The sequence below is a fragment of the Pseudophryne corroboree genome, chromosome 6 (genome assembly GCF_028390025.1).
Source record: "Pseudophryne corroboree isolate aPseCor3 chromosome 6, aPseCor3.hap2, whole genome shotgun sequence".
Taxonomy (NCBI): Eukaryota; Metazoa; Chordata; class Amphibia; order Anura; family Myobatrachidae; genus Pseudophryne; species Pseudophryne corroboree.
This window is the reverse complement of record NC_086449.1, coordinates 205,891,030-205,907,243: the sequence shown is the minus strand read 5'-3', so window position 1 is coordinate 205,907,243 and position 16,214 is coordinate 205,891,030. Positions and strand designations below refer to the sequence as shown.

Here is a 16,214-nt window from a genome sequence, read left to right as displayed (position 1 = left end):
GGTACGGCTGTGTCGACATGTTTGATGAGGAGGCTTATGTGGAGGCGGAGCAGGTGCCGATAAATGTGATGTCACCCCCTGCGGGGTCGACACCTGAGTGGATGGATATGTGGAAGGAATTACGCGACAGTGTCAACTCCTTACATAAAAGGTTTGACGACATAGCAGATGTGGGACAGCCGGCTTCTCAGCCCGTGCCTGCCCAGGCGTCTCAAAAGCCATCAGGGGCTCAAAAACGCCCACTACCTCAGATGGCTGACACAGATGTCGACACGGATACTGACTCCAGTGTCGACGACGATGAGACTAGTGCACATTCCAACAGAGCCACCCGTTACATGATTACGGCAATGAAAAATGTGTTGCACATTTCTGACATTAACCCAGGTGCCACAAAAAAGGGTATTATGTTTGGGGAGAAAAAGCAACCAGTGGTTTTTCCCCCATCTGATGAGTTGAATGAAGTGTGTGAAGAAGCGTGGGCTTCCCCCGATAAGAAATTAGTGATTTCTAAAAAGTTGCTAATGGCGTACCCTTTCCCGCCAGAGGACAGGATATGTTGGGAGACATCCCCTAGGGTGGATAAAGCGCTCACACGCTTGTCAAAGAAGGTGGCACTACCGTCTCAGGATACGGCCGCCTTAAAGGAGCCTGCGGATAGAAAGCAGGAGGCTATCCTGAAGTCTGTGTATACACACTCGGGTATTATACTGAGACCTGCTATTGCTTCAGCATGGATGTGCAGTGCTGCTGCTGCGTGGTCAGATTCCCTGTCTGATAACATTGATACCCTCGACAGGGACACTATATTGCTAACCATAGAGCATATTAAAGACGCAGTCTTATACATGAGAGATGCACAGAGGGATATTTGCCGGCTGGCATCTAGAATTAATGCAATGTCCATTTCTGCCAGGAGAGGCTTGTGGACTCGGCAGTGGACAGGTGATGCAGATTCTAAAAGGCACATGGAGGTTTTGCCTTACAAAGGTGAGGAATTGTTTGGGGACGGTCTCTCGGACCTCGTTTCCACAGCAACAGCTGGGATGTCGACATTTTTACCCCATGTTCCCTCACAGCCAAAGAGAGCACCGTATTATCAGGTACAGTCCTTTCGGCCCCAGAAAGGCAAGCGGGTTAAAGGCGCGTCCTTTCTGCCCAGAGGCAGAGGTAGAGGGAAAAAGCTGCACCATACAGCCACTTCCCAAGAACAAAAGTCCTCTCCCGCTTCCTCTAAGTCCACCGCATGACGCTGGGGCTCCACAGGCGGAGCCAGGTGCGGTGGGGGCCCGTCTCCGGAACTTCAGCGACCAGTGGGCTCGCTCACGGGTGGATCCCTGGATTCTACAAGTGGTATCTCGGGGCTACAAGCTGGAATTCGAGACGTCTCCCCCTCGCCGTTTCCTCAAATCAGCCTTGCCAACGGCTCCCCCAGACAGGGAGGCAGTGCTGGAGGCAATTCACAAGCTGTATTCTCAGCAGGTGATAATCAAGGTACCCCTCCTTCAACAAGGACGGGGTTACTATTCCACAATGTTTGTGGTACCGAAACCGGACGGTTCAGTGAGACCCATTTTAAATTTGAAATCCATGAACACTTATATAAGAAGGTTCAAGTTCAAAATGGAATCGCTCAGGGCGGTTATTGCAAGCCTGGACGAAGGGGATTACATGGTATCACTGGACATCAAGGATGCTTACCTGCATGTCCCCATTTACCCTCCTCACCAGGAGTACCTCAGATTTGTGGTACAGGACTGTCATTACCAATTCCAGACGTTGCCGTTTGGTCTGTCCACGGCACCGAGGGTATTTACCAAGGTAATGGCCGAAATGATGATACTCCTTCAGAAAAAGGGAGTTTTAATTATCCCGTACTTGGACGATCTCCTTATAAAGGCGAGGTCCAGGGAGCAGTTGTTGGTCGGCGTAGCACTATCTCGGGAAGTGCTACAACAGCACGGCTGGATTCTGAATATTCCAAAGTCGCAGCTGGTTCCTACAACGTGCCTACTGTTCCTGGGGATGGTTCTGGACACAGACCAGAAAAAAGTGTTTCTCCCGGAGGAGAAAGCCAAGGAGTTGTCATCTCTAGTCGGAGACCTCCTGAAGCCAAAACAGGTGTCGGTGCATCACTGCACGCGAGTCCTGGGAAAGATGGTAGCTTCCTACGAAGCAATTCCATTTGGCAGGTTCCATGCAAGGATCTTTCAGTGGGATCTGTTGGACAAGTGGTCCGGATCGCATCTTCAGATGCATCGGCTGATAACCCTGTCTCCAAGGACCAGGGTGTCTCTGCTGTGGTGGCTGCAGAGTGCTCATCTTCTAGAGGGCCGCAGATTTGGCATACAGGACTGGGTCCTGGTGACCACGGATGCCAGCCTTCGAGGCTGGGGGGCAGTCACACAGGGAAGAAACTTCCAAGGACTATGGTCAAGCCAGGAGACTTCCCTACACATAAATATTCTGGAACTAAGGGTCATTTACAATGCCCTAAGTCAGGCAAGACCCCTGCTTCAACACCAGCCGGTGCTGATCCAGTCAGACAACATCACGGCGGTAGCCCATGTAAACCGACAGGGCGGCACAAGAAGCAGGTTGGCGATGGCAGAAGCCACAAGGATTCTCCGATGGGCGGAAAATCACGTGATAGCACTGTCAGCAGTGTTCATTCCGGGAGTGGACAACTGGGAAGCAGACTTCCTCAGCAGACACGACTTCCACCCGGGAGAGTGGGGACTTCATCCAGAAGTCTTCAAAATGATTGTAAACCGTTGGGAAAGGCCACAGGTGGACATGATGGCGTCATGCCTCAACAAAAAACTAAAAAGATATTGCGCCAGGTCAAGGGACCCTCAGGCGATAGCTGTGGACGCTCTAGTGACACCGTGGGTGTACCAGTCGGTTTACGTGTTCCCTCCTCTGCCTCTCATACCCAAGGTACTGAGAATAATAAGAAGGAGAGGAGTAAGAACTATACTCGTGGTTCCGGATTGGCCAAGAAGAGCTTGGTACCCAGAACTTCAAGAAATGATCTCGGAGGACCCATGGCCTCTGCCGCTCAGACAGGACCTGCTGCAGCAGGGGCCCTGTCTGTTCCAAGACTTACCGCGGCTGCGTTTGACGGCATGGCGGTTGAACACCGGATCCTAAAAGAAAAGGGCATTCCGGAGGAAGTAATTCCTACACTGATTAAAGCTAGGAAAGATGTGACCGCAAAACATTATCACCGCATATGGCGGAAATATGTTGCTTGGTGTGAGGCCAGGAAGGCCCCAACGGAGGAATTTCAACTAGGTCGATTTCTGCACTTCCTACAGTCAGGGGTGACTATGGGCCTAAAATTGGGTTCCATTAAGGTCCAGATTTCGGCTCTGTCGATTTTCTTCCAAAAAGAACTGGCTTCACTGCCTGAAGTTCAGACTTTTGTAAAGGGAGTGCTGCATATTCAGCCCCCTTTTGTGCCCCCAGTGGCACCTTGGGATCTCAACGTGGTGTTGGATTTCCTAAAGTCGCATTGGTTTGAGCCACTTAAAACCGTGGAGATAAAGTTCCTCACGTGGAAGGTGGTCATGCTGTTGGCCTTGGCCAGGCGTGTATCAGAATTGGGGGCTTTGTCATGTAAAAGCCCTTATCTGATTTTTCATATGGATAGGGCGGAATTGAGGACTCGTTCCCAATTCCTTCCTAAGGTGGTATCAGCTTTTCATGTGAACCAACCTATTGTGGTGCCTGCGGCTACTCGGGACTTGGAGGATTCCAAGTTGCTGGACGTAGTCAGGGCCCTGAAAATATATGTTTCCAGGACGGCTAGAGTCAGAAAAACTGACTCGCTATTTATCCTGTATGCACCCAACAAGCTGGGTGCTCCTGCTTCAAAGCAGACTATTGCTCGCTGGATCTGTAGCACGATTCAACTTGCACATTCGGCGGCTGGACTGCCGCAGCCTAAATCTGTAAAAGCCCATTCCACGAGGAAGGTGGGCTCTTCTTGGGCGGCTGCTCGAGGGGTCTCTGCTTTACAACTTTGCCGAGCTGCTACTTGGTCGGGTTCAAACACGTTTGCAAAATTCTACAAGTTTGATACCCTGGCTGAGGAGGACCTTGAGTTTGCTCATTCGGTGCTGCAGTCATCCGCACTCTCCCGCCCGTTTGGGAGCTTTGGTATAATCCCCATGGTCCTTACGGAGTTCCCAGCATCCACTAGGACGTCAGAGAAAATAAGAATTTACTCACCGGTAATTCTATTTCTCGTAGTCCGTAGTGGATGCTGGGCGCCCATCCCAAGTGCAGATTGTCTGCAATACTTGTATATAGTTATTGCCTAATACAGGGTTATTGTTTGGAGCCATCTATTCGAGAGGCTCAGTTGTTGTTCATACTGTTCACTGGGTATAGTATCACGAGTTGTACGGTGTGGCTGGTATGAGTCTTACCCGGGATTCCAAATCCTTTCCTTATTGTGTCAGCTCTTCCGGGCACAGTTTCCCTAACTGAGGTCTGGAGGAGGGGCATAGAGGGAGGAGCCAGTGCACACCAGGTAGTCCTAATTCTTTCTTAGAGTGCCCAGTCTCCTTCGGAGCCCGCTATTCCCCATGGTCCTTACGGAGTTCCCAGCATCCACTACGGACTACGAGAAATAGAATTTCCGGTGAGTAAATTCTTATTTTTTTTTATCCTTGAGGTAATCGCAACCCTTTTTGAACCTTAATTCTTTGTAAGGATATTCAGATGCCTATCCCAAGCATGTTTAAATTGCTCTACAGTCTTAGCCTCTACCACCTCTGATGGGAGGCTATTCCACTTATCCACTACCCTTTCTGTGAAATAATTTTTCCTTAAATTTCCCCTGAACCTGCCTCCCTCCAGTTTCAGTGTATGTCCTCGAATTCTAATACTTCTCTTCCTTTGAAAAATGTTTCCCTCCTGAACTTTGTTAAAACCTTTGGTATATTTGAAAGTTTCTATCATGTCTCCCCTTTCCCTTCTCTCCTCCATACTATACATGTTAAGATCTTTTAGCCTTTCCGGGTAAGTTTTGTGATGTAGGCCATGCACCATTTTAGTTGCCCGTCTTTGTACACTCTCTAATGTATTTATATCCTTCTGGAGATATGGTCTCCAGAACTGGACACAGTATTCCAGATGAGGCCGCACCAATGACCTATACAGTGGCATTATTACTTCTCTTTTCCTGCTACTGATTCCTCTCCCTATGCAACCAAGCATCTGACTTGCCTTTCTCATTGCTTTGTTGCATTGCTTTCCTGGCTTTAAGTCACTTGAAATAGTGACTCCTAAATCCCTTTCTTCCTCAGTAGTTTCCATTATAGTACCCTTGATACTATATTTAGCCTTTGGGTTTTTGAGACCCAAGTGCATAATTTTGCATTTTTTAGCATTAAACTGTAGTTGCGATGTTCTTGACCATTTTTCAAGCCTAGCTAGGTCATCAATCATTTGTTTTACCCCTCCTGGTGTGTCTACCCTGTTGCATATGTTTGTATCATCTGCAAAAAGGCATACTTTCCCTTCAATACCATTTGCAATGTCACCAACAAAGATATTAAAGAGAACTGGTCCGAGTACAGATCCCTGGGGTACTCCACTGGTAACATTTCCCTCCATAGATTGCACTCCATTTACTACAACTATCTGTTTCCTATCCTGCAACCAGGTTCTTATCCATTTAACTATTCTATAATCCACCCCCACACTTTCAAGTTTATTTAGCAGTCTGCGATGTGGGACAGTGTCAGATGCCTTACTAAAGTCTAGATATGCTACATTTACAGCTCCCCCTTGATCTATTATTTTCATCACAGAGTCAAAAAAGTCAATAAGATTTGTTTGGCATGATCTCCCACCAGTAAATCCATGCTGTTTTGGATCCTGTAAGTTGTTTGATTTAAGATATTCTACTACTCTTTCTTTTAATAGTTTTTCCATTACTTTCCCTACTACTGATGTAAGGCTTACTGGTCTGTAGTTACTTGCTTCTTCCATGCTTCCACTTTTGTACAATGGAACTACATTTGCTCTTTTCCATCAGTTGGGTTTCCTCTGCCATGTGGAGGTGATTAGGAAAAGGAGGAGGGGCGCCTCAGGTGTAAATGTGTTGGGCAGTCTGGAGCCTGTGATATTCTGCCCGATTTACTTAGCTTTCCTTTGCAGCAGGCAGAGACAGTAGACATGATGCTCCATTGCAGCACTCCACTATGTTGTCTAAACATGTTGCAACTTTCTTGATTTGCAGAATAATATATATTAAAAAAAAAAAATTTTTTTTGACATTCTTGGGGGGAGATTCAAATGTTTGAAAAGTCGGTTGGGTGTCTGTTTTTTCCTGTCTATTAGATAGGAAAAAACAGACTCCCAACTGACTTTTCAAACCTTTGAATCTCCCCATTATATACTACATCTAATTTTCCTTAATTTCCATTTGTTTTTCAATTGAGGCTCTCTAGATACCTATGCTGCAATTTTAATTTATTGTTGTCCCATCACATACAATTGGCCTGTCCTCCTCATGTCTCTAATGCTGTCACAAGGTCACGGACACGATCGATCGTGTACTTCTGATTTTACCTTTCCCATCTGGCAAGCAGTGTGGATTCCTAAACTATTATGTTGCTGTTAATAACTCAAAGTAAGTGTGTAGGCAAATGGACAGCATAATGTGATGATTTGTAATGTTTGCTTTTACAGACAGATACCTATGGCCTGGCTAAGAAAGCCAATCGTACAACGCTGCAGGTGGAGCGATGGTTCAGGAGGAGACGTAATCAGGATCGGCCAGCGGTGCTGAAGAAGTTTCAGGAATCCTGGTGAGAAAAGGTCCTCTGGGCCTGAGAGCGCCTACACAGCACTATTTTACTGACCTTTCTGGCGTAGACCTTTTATCTGCTATAACATACAGGCTTGGGTCCTATCAAAGGATAGGATGTTATACATGGCCTGGATTGTCACATCCTGACTACGGGCACTGTGTAACCAGCCTGACTGCTTCTTGTAAAGAGTTTTAAGCTGGTTTATATACATCAAGTCTGTAAACTCAAAAAATAAGAAAAGTAAAAAGCAAAAACCAGTTACTACAAATCACTTTCGGCCTATACTTGTAGTAATAAGAAATGGAAATGGTGCCTGAACAGACATTTCTATTTATGCATTACCAGTGCATTGTTTTGTTTTTTTTTTTCTTCATGACTCAGGATGTAGTTTGTGTCTGTGGTGTTGACTGTGATTTCTGTCATCTGGTTTTTATTTGGCTTGTACTGAAGTGGGTTGCTGTTGGAAAGAACTACGTCATTGTTCATATAGAGAGCAATGTGATGAGTACTTTTGGTTACACAACTCATGGTCATGTGACACCAGCTCTTCTTGCTATCCGCTTGTCTTTGCAGCACCTCTTAGCTGTCCACTCTTTGCACTGAATGCGTGGAGTCTCTGTTGCCACACCCTGCTGGCACTCTGACTGTATCCAGCCTATGCATCATCACAGCCTTCTCTATGGGATATTTTGTTACCGGAAGCCTAGAAAGGAAACTCTTCATCTCCAGCATCCCCAAAGGGTTAGGCACATGCAGAAGCACTGCATTCTGGGAATGTCTGCTGGGCCCTCCAGCAGGGAGTGCAGCACATTGTACCAGGATGGAAGTGTGTGGTAACAAATCTATTTATTTAGATTTACTACCTAATTTGTTTTCTAAATTGCACCAGGAAAAGGACAGGCTTTTTTCGGCAGTGCTAATGTACTAAGCAATAGTTTTTCAAAGATGCCGCAGTTTCATCCACTGGATCTCAAGGGAAAAAATGTTACATACAAAACAAACCAGGTTTTCATTTAATATTATTGCACCTTTAAATCCAGAGGTCAAAACCTTTTCTTTACAAATAAAGCTGCTGCACATTTGGTCCACTAGACGTAGCGGGCTATGATCCTGCAGCCTCTGTCTACGGGGAAGCTGCTTTCCAGTGCACTAGTTAACATTAAGGGCCTCAACTTTAATGTAGTGTAATTAGAGGCAGCACGAGATCTCTGGGGTCTGTAATTACCGATCTCCAGGGGAGCAATCAGCCTTAATTTAGGAATTGGATGGTGCAATTGGCAAAAGCCACTATAATTTCATTACAAAGACAATGTGCGCACAGGGGCTAAGTTTCCATCTGCTAATATTCTCATGTGAAACGGTAAATCAGAGAATTATAATATAGATGGAGCAAGAGTTTAATTATGGAAGCAGCTCAAGGAGACATGACTGCGATTTTTATTAAGGAGTAACTAAAATAGATGCTTTTTATTTATTTTCATAAAGCTTTTGAGAACATTAGTTATTTATTTGCAAAATTAGCCATATACATATCTTTAAAATAAGACATATTACAGAAATACATGCAAAATATATTAAGGTCTGTCATTTTTTAAACAAGGCTATTAATACCCATTGAACTCTTACCCAGATTTATAGGACAAAGTTCTAGGTACTTGGTCTATATTCCAATAAACTTTAGGATATTTTTATTGAAAAATATTTGTAAGCGTTGTATCTGCCCCTGGCTCGCTATACGTACCCCGTGTTGGCACTGCAGCGTTCTCCTCCCAGGGACTGTCGTGGTAGCGGGCACCCCTGCTCCCAATAAGCATGATGGAGATGATTCAGACCATCCTCGTTTATTATACAGATGTTTATGTGACCCCAGGGCTGGGTTTAGGGCCACATGGGGCTGATAATGATCAGAGGCCTATATTGAGAAGAGGAGTAGTGCTGGGTGGGTGTGGCCAGAGCCATGTGGGTATGTACCCCCCCCCCACTGTTCTTAAATATGTAAAAGCAGAAAAATGACGACAGTCTGTCATTACTATAGAAATACAAGTTTAATATTCTGATTTATGGCAGACAGACATTGCAAGTTGGACAGCTGGTTATCGTCTTGACACCATGATAATGGGCCTATTTTTATGTACAGGCCTGGAGCTGTAGTCCCATCCAATCCATTTTTAATCTAACCCTAGTGATCCCCTTCTTCTGAGTGGCAGGTATGAGGGGGTGCTTTGGGACAAGTAAATGGCAGATGTGAGGGTGAAGAGGGCAGTTTGTGTCTTTCTTCCCATTTATTTTTATTATTTGAGGACAGCTAAGGTGAGATGAGAGGTAATCTGTTGCCTTTAGGAAGTTTACAGTGTGGCCTTTGAAAAGTATAATCTTTACCCCATAATGCGCTAGTCCCAGGTGAATCTGCATTCTCATAGATGCCTTTCTGTGCTCACCCCTTCCCCAAGTGACTTGTTATATTCAGAAAACAAGTCTCACATACAAATCTGAGACTTTGTTCCTTCTAGTTATACCTGTAGACGAGCAGAGAAATGTTATTTCCAGAGAAGGAGTCTCCATGTTCTTTTACATTCATGGCTCAGTACATGATCTGCTGGCAGGAAGTGCTTCATCCAGGGCTCATACTGTAACTTGCAGAAAGATTTGATTGTTCTCATACATAAGATAATGAAATTAATAGCTAATAATTTATTATAGCTGGGAGCTTTGTCTGCATATTTAATACAGGTATATTCGTAAAACAAAGAACATTGCACAAAATAATATCTGATACAGGCCTGTTTCCTCTCCAGCTGGCGGTTCACCTTTTACTTGTGTGCTCTGATCGGAGGGTTCGCTGTCCTGTATGATGTAAGTATGGTTTGTCTGGATAATGATAATTCATGGAGAATGAAAATGGCGGCCTTAAGGCTACATCTAAATGGAACATCTACAGTAATGAATGGCAGAATATAGGAACTGCGGTAGAGAATTGTAATTAAAAAAACATGTACACAATTCCATAGAGTTACACAAATTAGAGCTTGTTCTCTGAATTTTCTACAATCTGACTGTGTGCTTTTGATTAACCACGCACTAAAAGACGAACGCTCATAACTAATGGAATAACTTAATTGTAACATTGTGATTACATGTGTGATGAAATGTGCTTAAATCAGATTGTCATGTTGTTTTGTTTCCAAATCTGTCTTTTGCAGAAACCTTGGTTTCATGATGTTTGGGAAGTGTGGGTGGGGTATCCAAAACAGGTAAGACCCTTATTCATTTAGGAGAGACGCTGAATAATGCTACTGTAGGACAGGGGTTTTGGTGTTGAAAATCAGTTTACTCTAAAACAGGTTATGTTTTCTGGATTACGTTGCTCATGCACAGGCGAGTAATGGGCCCTACACACTTGGCGATCCCCCGCCTTGCTGCCCAACGGCGGATACGGGCGACTCGGTGGCGGGTGACGGGGGGAGTGAAGTTTCATCACTCCCCCGTTACCCGGCTCCATAGCAGTGCATGCTAATATGGACGAGATTGTCCATATTGGCTTGCATGCATAAGCGACCTGGCACCAATGCCGCGCATTGTTCATCGTTGGTGCCTACACACTGAACAATATGAACAAGTTCTCATTCATTAATGAACGAGAACGGTCATATCGTTCAGTTATATTGCCTAATGTGTAGGGCCCATTAGTCTATTGTGTTGGAACAATAATAATTCCTCATGTGTACAGTAAATAGATCTTAAAAACATGACCTATTTTGGGGATTGAAGGATTGTTCTAGATGATGGAAACTAAGAGGTTCTATCGAAATAAGAATTAAATGTTGATAAGAGCATGTACACAGTTATCTGCCACACTGTTACTATAATCTATTTCACAATGTGCGTCAAACATTGGCATAGTGGTTACCAGTGCTGCATCGCATTTCAGCCCACATGTTTTGGCTTTGTTTTCTTCCCACAAAGATTGCTAGGTAATGTAGTTTTGACTTAGATTGGCTGGCACTATATAAACGAAGATTGGAAATGTAACTTGATCCACTCACATAACATTAACTTTATTTTATCTGCTATCTTTACTATTCATTTCTGTGTAACTGCTACCTAGCCTTGCTTCTCCATTAGTGTAAACATCAACAAGACTGTGATAAGACACCAAGGGTTTCATGGATAGATAAAGCTTATCTATTTAAGAATTGGATGGTGCAACTGACAAAAGACATTTGATTTGGAAGTAAAGCAAAAAAACAATTAACTTTGTATCTGTAGGCTTACCATACTATCACTTTAAAGCAGGACATTCATGAATTACACAGGTTGTGTGGCTGGCCTGCATTTCAAGCCTGCATTTCTCCTGGTTTTAATCAGCTAGATAACCTGTGTAATTCATAAATGTCCCAGTTTAAAGAGAGAGTTTGGTAAACCTATGTATCTGGAACAAACCATGTTGCCATGCAAGGGAGTAAATATATTAATATGTTTTCTGTGCAGGGTAAATACTGGCTGCTTTTGCATGTAGCCCACAAACGTTAGACAGCTTTATTTTTACACTGCAATTTAGATTCCAGTTTGGACACACCCCACCCAAATCTGACTCTCTCTGCACATGTTACATCTGCCCCACCTACAGTGCAGCTTGGTATTGCCTATGTGCACTGCTACTTGCTTTTTTATTTTTGCTTTACATCCAAATCTGTGCAATATTTTAAACATATCACTAATTTTCACCCTTTTGAGTAATTTAATTTGTTATATTGCCCAGTGTGTACACACAATCTCGTTAACAATGTGCGCTCCCATAGGTCGTTTACGAGGTCCTCTCGTCTGTACTTGCAGGTCCATTTTGACTATGCCATTGACGATGCATGTACAGCACGGAAGTAGGATGACGTCACTGAACGATATCGTTAGTGATATTGGGCCTAATTCAGACCTGATAGTAGCTGCACAGCTACGATCAGTTACTCAGACATGCGTGGGGACGCCCAGCACAGGGCTAGACGGCCCCGCATGTCTGGCTAGATCCCCCCTCCAAGCACAAAAGCATCGCACAGCGGCGATGCTTTTGTACTTGACGAGTAGCTCCCTACCAGCGCAGCTCCTGCACGCTGGCAGGGAGCTACCCATCGCTGTCCGGGTCACGGCGGCTGCGTGTGACATCATGCGGCCACCGCGGCCTGCCCCCCGCACGGTCCGGGCACACCTGCGTTGCCTGAACCGCGCCCCCAAAACGGCAGCCAAACACCGCTGGCCCGCCCCCTTAAGCCCAGCGACTGCATCTGCTTTTCAATCAGGCGGAGGCGATCTCTGGGCTGAGATTTCCATCGGCTGTCTGGCATGCGCCGGAGCACTGTGATGCCGGCGCAGTTCAGAACTGAGTGGCTGCTGTGCGAAAACGCACAGCAGCGATCAGGTCTGAATTAGACAAAGACAAAAAAACCCAAGCGCTCCGGTATCTGATAACACTTCTACTTGAATTGTTAAATCACACTAGTATCAAATGATTATAGTAGCAGGTAGTGACCATTAATAATCACACATCCATATGGAAGAAAGAGTATTGTTTTATTTTATTTTAAAAATATATCTACACAGAGTAACACACTTTGTCTGTTACCTATCTATAATGAAGTGGGTCCTAATACCGGTATACTACATATATAACAATACAACATATAACATATAATTTTTTAGAAAGTCCAAAAAAGTCCAAGAGAATTTAAAATGGTATCTGAAAAAGTCTAGCACCTTGAGGGATATAAGTGCTTTTATCCCTTCTCTGGTGTATCAAGTGTTAAGTCCAGAATAGTTAAATGATGTCCTTCTTAGGGAAATCCTATCAGGCTGGTGGTGTCCATCAACCAGTTTCGCCTGTCTAGCAGGCTTCGTCCTGACAAAGCCTGCTAGACAGGCGAAACTAGTTGATGCTAGAGCACCACAACACGTCTGCCGGCGGACATCCGATGCTTTGCTCTCCTTGCCATCCACGGATTTACAAGTAAGTTGCGGTGATCCCCAACCTTGGAGAACGAATCAGGCTGTGTATTAGAAATGCCCTTTGATTTAAATATGGACACCACCAGCCTGATAGGAGTCGCCATACAGTGTATGACTCACAAATTTACTTGTGATGATTATTTTGCAGTTTAAATATTACAGAGGTAAAAATGTGATTTACTTGATTTGTGGATTCATGGGCTGATTCAGAGGTGAGTGCTAGTGGCACCTCTGTGGCGGATCATCTGTATGACCATTGGACATCTGAGTTTCCTCAGGTTACTCAGGATGTCCAGCAGTAAAATCATGGTGCTGAGGCCAGTGAAGCTGCGTCTAAGGACACGCTCCTGTTTTCTGGAACACTGGCCATAGTCGCCCCCAAACACCAGCAACATGCCAGTCGTGCTGCGACTTCTATGCCACTGTGACTGATGTTGCAGGGCCAGATCTGCACATGCTCAGTGTGGCTCCTTGCCTATGTGCAGATCATTAAATATCACAGATTTTATATAAATCCCTGAATCAGGCCTTCAGTCCGAATCTGCTAGAAGACAAATGTGCTTTTTGTATGTGGATTGTTGTGCTTGACTTTGACATTGTACCTGTGTTATCTTCTATAGGAAGTGCTGCCATCCCAGTACTGGTACTACGTGATGGAGCTAAGCTTTTACTGGTCGCTTCTATTCAGTGTTGCCTCTGATGTTAGACGGAAGGTAAGAAGAGAATTTATCTCTATATGTAGACCTTACAGTCCAGGTTTTAAGGCTATCCATGCTTGAGCACATGTGATCTATTTAGTTCCTCTTGCAATTTGATTTAACCATCTGGACTCAAGCTGGATATTGAATATTAATTCCTGGACGGTAATGGCAGAGTTAGGGAAACTCTGCGCTCAATGGGGGGTCATTCCGAGTTGATTGCTAGCGGCATTTGTTCAGGCTAAAAAACGGCAGTTCTGCGTATGCGGCGCAATGCGCACGCGCGTCGTACGGACACAACGAACGATGTAGTTTTGCACAGGGTCTAGCGAAGCATTTCAGTCGCACTAGTGGCCGCAGAGTGATTGACATGAAGTGGGCGTTTCTGGGTGTCAACTGACCGTTTTCAGGGAGTGTTCGGAAAAACGCAGGCGTGCCAGGAAAAACGCAGGCGTGGCTGGGCGAACGCAGGGCGTGTTTGTGACATCAAAACAGGAACAGAACAGTCTGAAGTGATCGCAAGCGCTGAGTAGGTTTTGAGCTACTCAGAAACTGCACAAAAAAACGTTGTCGCCGCTCTGCGATCCTTTCATTCGCACTTCTGCTAAGCTAAAAAACGCTCCCAGTGGGAGGCGGCATAGCGTTTGCACGGCTGCTAAAAACTGCTAGCGAGCGATCAACTCGGAATGACCCCATTGTACCCTATGTGCATCACTGTTTTAATGGTCAACGTTATTTGAAAAGCGCCAGCCTGCCGCTGTGTATTTCACACTGCACATTCTGTGTTGGACAGTGCTGCGTTACACGTGTGATCACTGTCCTTTCCTGCAGCTTTATTCATGTGAAGGCACAGGAAATCAAATGCTTTGTGGACTGTAATTCCTGATCTATTCCCTCAATTTTAAGAAAGCTGAAGGAAATTTAAGGATTTATTTTTATTCTGACTTGAATAATATGATGGGTATTTCTGAAGAGATGCAACATATACTGCAAATAACAGAATAACATTGTAGCGTTGAAAGCTGGGAAACCACCGCGTAATGTTTAATTCTTTGCCGTTTGTTGTTTCTTCTTCCAGGATTTCAACGTACAAGTTGTTCATCACTTGGCCACTATCTTCCTACTGAACTTTTCGTGGGGTGTTAAGTATATCCGAGTGGGTACTCTGACTATGCTGGTGCATGATGTTTCTGACATTTTGTTGGAGGTACAGTAACCTTATTAAACCAACCTTGTTACCCTACTATTTAAGGGGGATATTTATCGAATCTTGGAGAGGGATAAAGTACCAACCAATCGGCTCCTGACATTTTTCAAACAAGCTGATTGGTTACTTTATCTCTTTCCACTTTCAAGTTTTTATAAGTACAGGTTGAGTATCCCATATCCAAATATTCCTAAATACGGAATATTCCGATATACAGATTTTTTTGAGTGAGATAGTGAAACCTTTGTTTTCTGATGGCTCAGTGTACACAAACTTTGTTTAATACACAAAATGATTCCAAATATTATATTAACCTTCAGGCTGTGTGTATAAGGTGTATATGAAACATAAAAAAATTGTGTGAATGTAGACACACTTTGTTTAATGCACTAAGTTATTAAACATATTATCTAAAATTACCTTCAGGCTGTGTGTATAAGGTGTATATGAAACATAAATGCATTCTGTGCTTAGACTTGGGTCCTATTGCCATGAGATCTCATTATGGTATGCAATTATTCCAAAATACGGAAAAATCCAATATCCAAAATTTTGGATAAGGGATACTCAACCTTTATCCTTCGAAGTATCCTGATTTGGTGGGTGTTCTGGTGCTGTGCGTCACCTCCTGATGCTTTTTTTTTTTACTTCCCAGGCTGCTAAAATGTGCAGTTACGCTGAGTGGAAGAAGTCGTGCAATATCCTGTTTGCCATATTTGCAGTGGTATTTGTCATCAGTCGGCTCATTGTTTTCCCATTTTGGTAAGTTCTCATCCTGTAACACAGATATCGGATATGAATAGAAGGTTACAATGTATTTTTGTAGGCTGATTTACAAAGGGATACATTTGAACTTTTAGGTATTGCAAACTTGTGGAGCGTGTGTGGATTGGCGAGAGACAGAGGCCATGATGTATGATCCTCCATTATGGGGGAGAAGTGGTATGCTCCCCTGTCATTATCTCCGCTGTTGTCTTTAAAATAGCGCACCGATGTGGCCTACATACTGGGCGATATCTTGAAATATATGAACAATATCGTTCATAAATGAACGTTAAATCGTTCATATCTTTCAGTGTGGATGCTTCAATGATGAACGATGCACGTGCCCGCAATCGTTCATCATCGTTGAACGATCATCATTTAAACATGCCAGTCAATTTGGACGATATAGATATGTACTCTCATATCATCCAAATTGACCATCGTTCTCTTCCAGTGTGTAGGCTGAATCGACCATCGATATTATCGTTGGTTGATAATATCGGTGGTCGAATCCATCGCTCAGTGTGTAGGCTTTTAGAAAGGTCAGTTACACTGACTGTACGGAGACCTGCAGCTATCGATTTTGACAGCTGCAGGTGTCGTTGCCCCATACACAGCCACTGTAGTGGCTGCTGCCAGCTTCGAGCTGCGCACGGGAGATCTTGCGATAGTAGCGAAATCTTACGTATGCGCACTGGAGCCGGCCTGGGGAGAGAGAGA

The 16,214-nt window shown here is 44.3% G+C and overlaps 1 protein-coding gene across 5 annotated transcripts in view; it reads left to right on the top strand.

Annotated features, from left to right (window-relative positions):
* CERS3 (ceramide synthase 3) overlaps positions 1 to 16,214 on the top strand; it is a 300,147-nt gene that overhangs the window by 250,564 nt on the left and 33,369 nt on the right. For all 5 annotated transcript variants that reach the window (XM_063925672.1, XM_063925675.1, XM_063925674.1 and 2 more), the window contains 6 exons: positions 6,709 to 6,827; positions 9,626 to 9,683; positions 10,031 to 10,081; positions 13,445 to 13,537; positions 14,601 to 14,729; positions 15,385 to 15,491. In XM_063925672.1, coding sequence (XP_063781742.1) covers positions 6,709 to 6,827; positions 9,626 to 9,683; positions 10,031 to 10,081; positions 13,445 to 13,537; positions 14,601 to 14,729; positions 15,385 to 15,491 — 557 coding nt within the window. The remainder of the gene's footprint in view (positions 1 to 6,708; positions 6,828 to 9,625; positions 9,684 to 10,030; positions 10,082 to 13,444; positions 13,538 to 14,600; positions 14,730 to 15,384; positions 15,492 to 16,214) is intronic.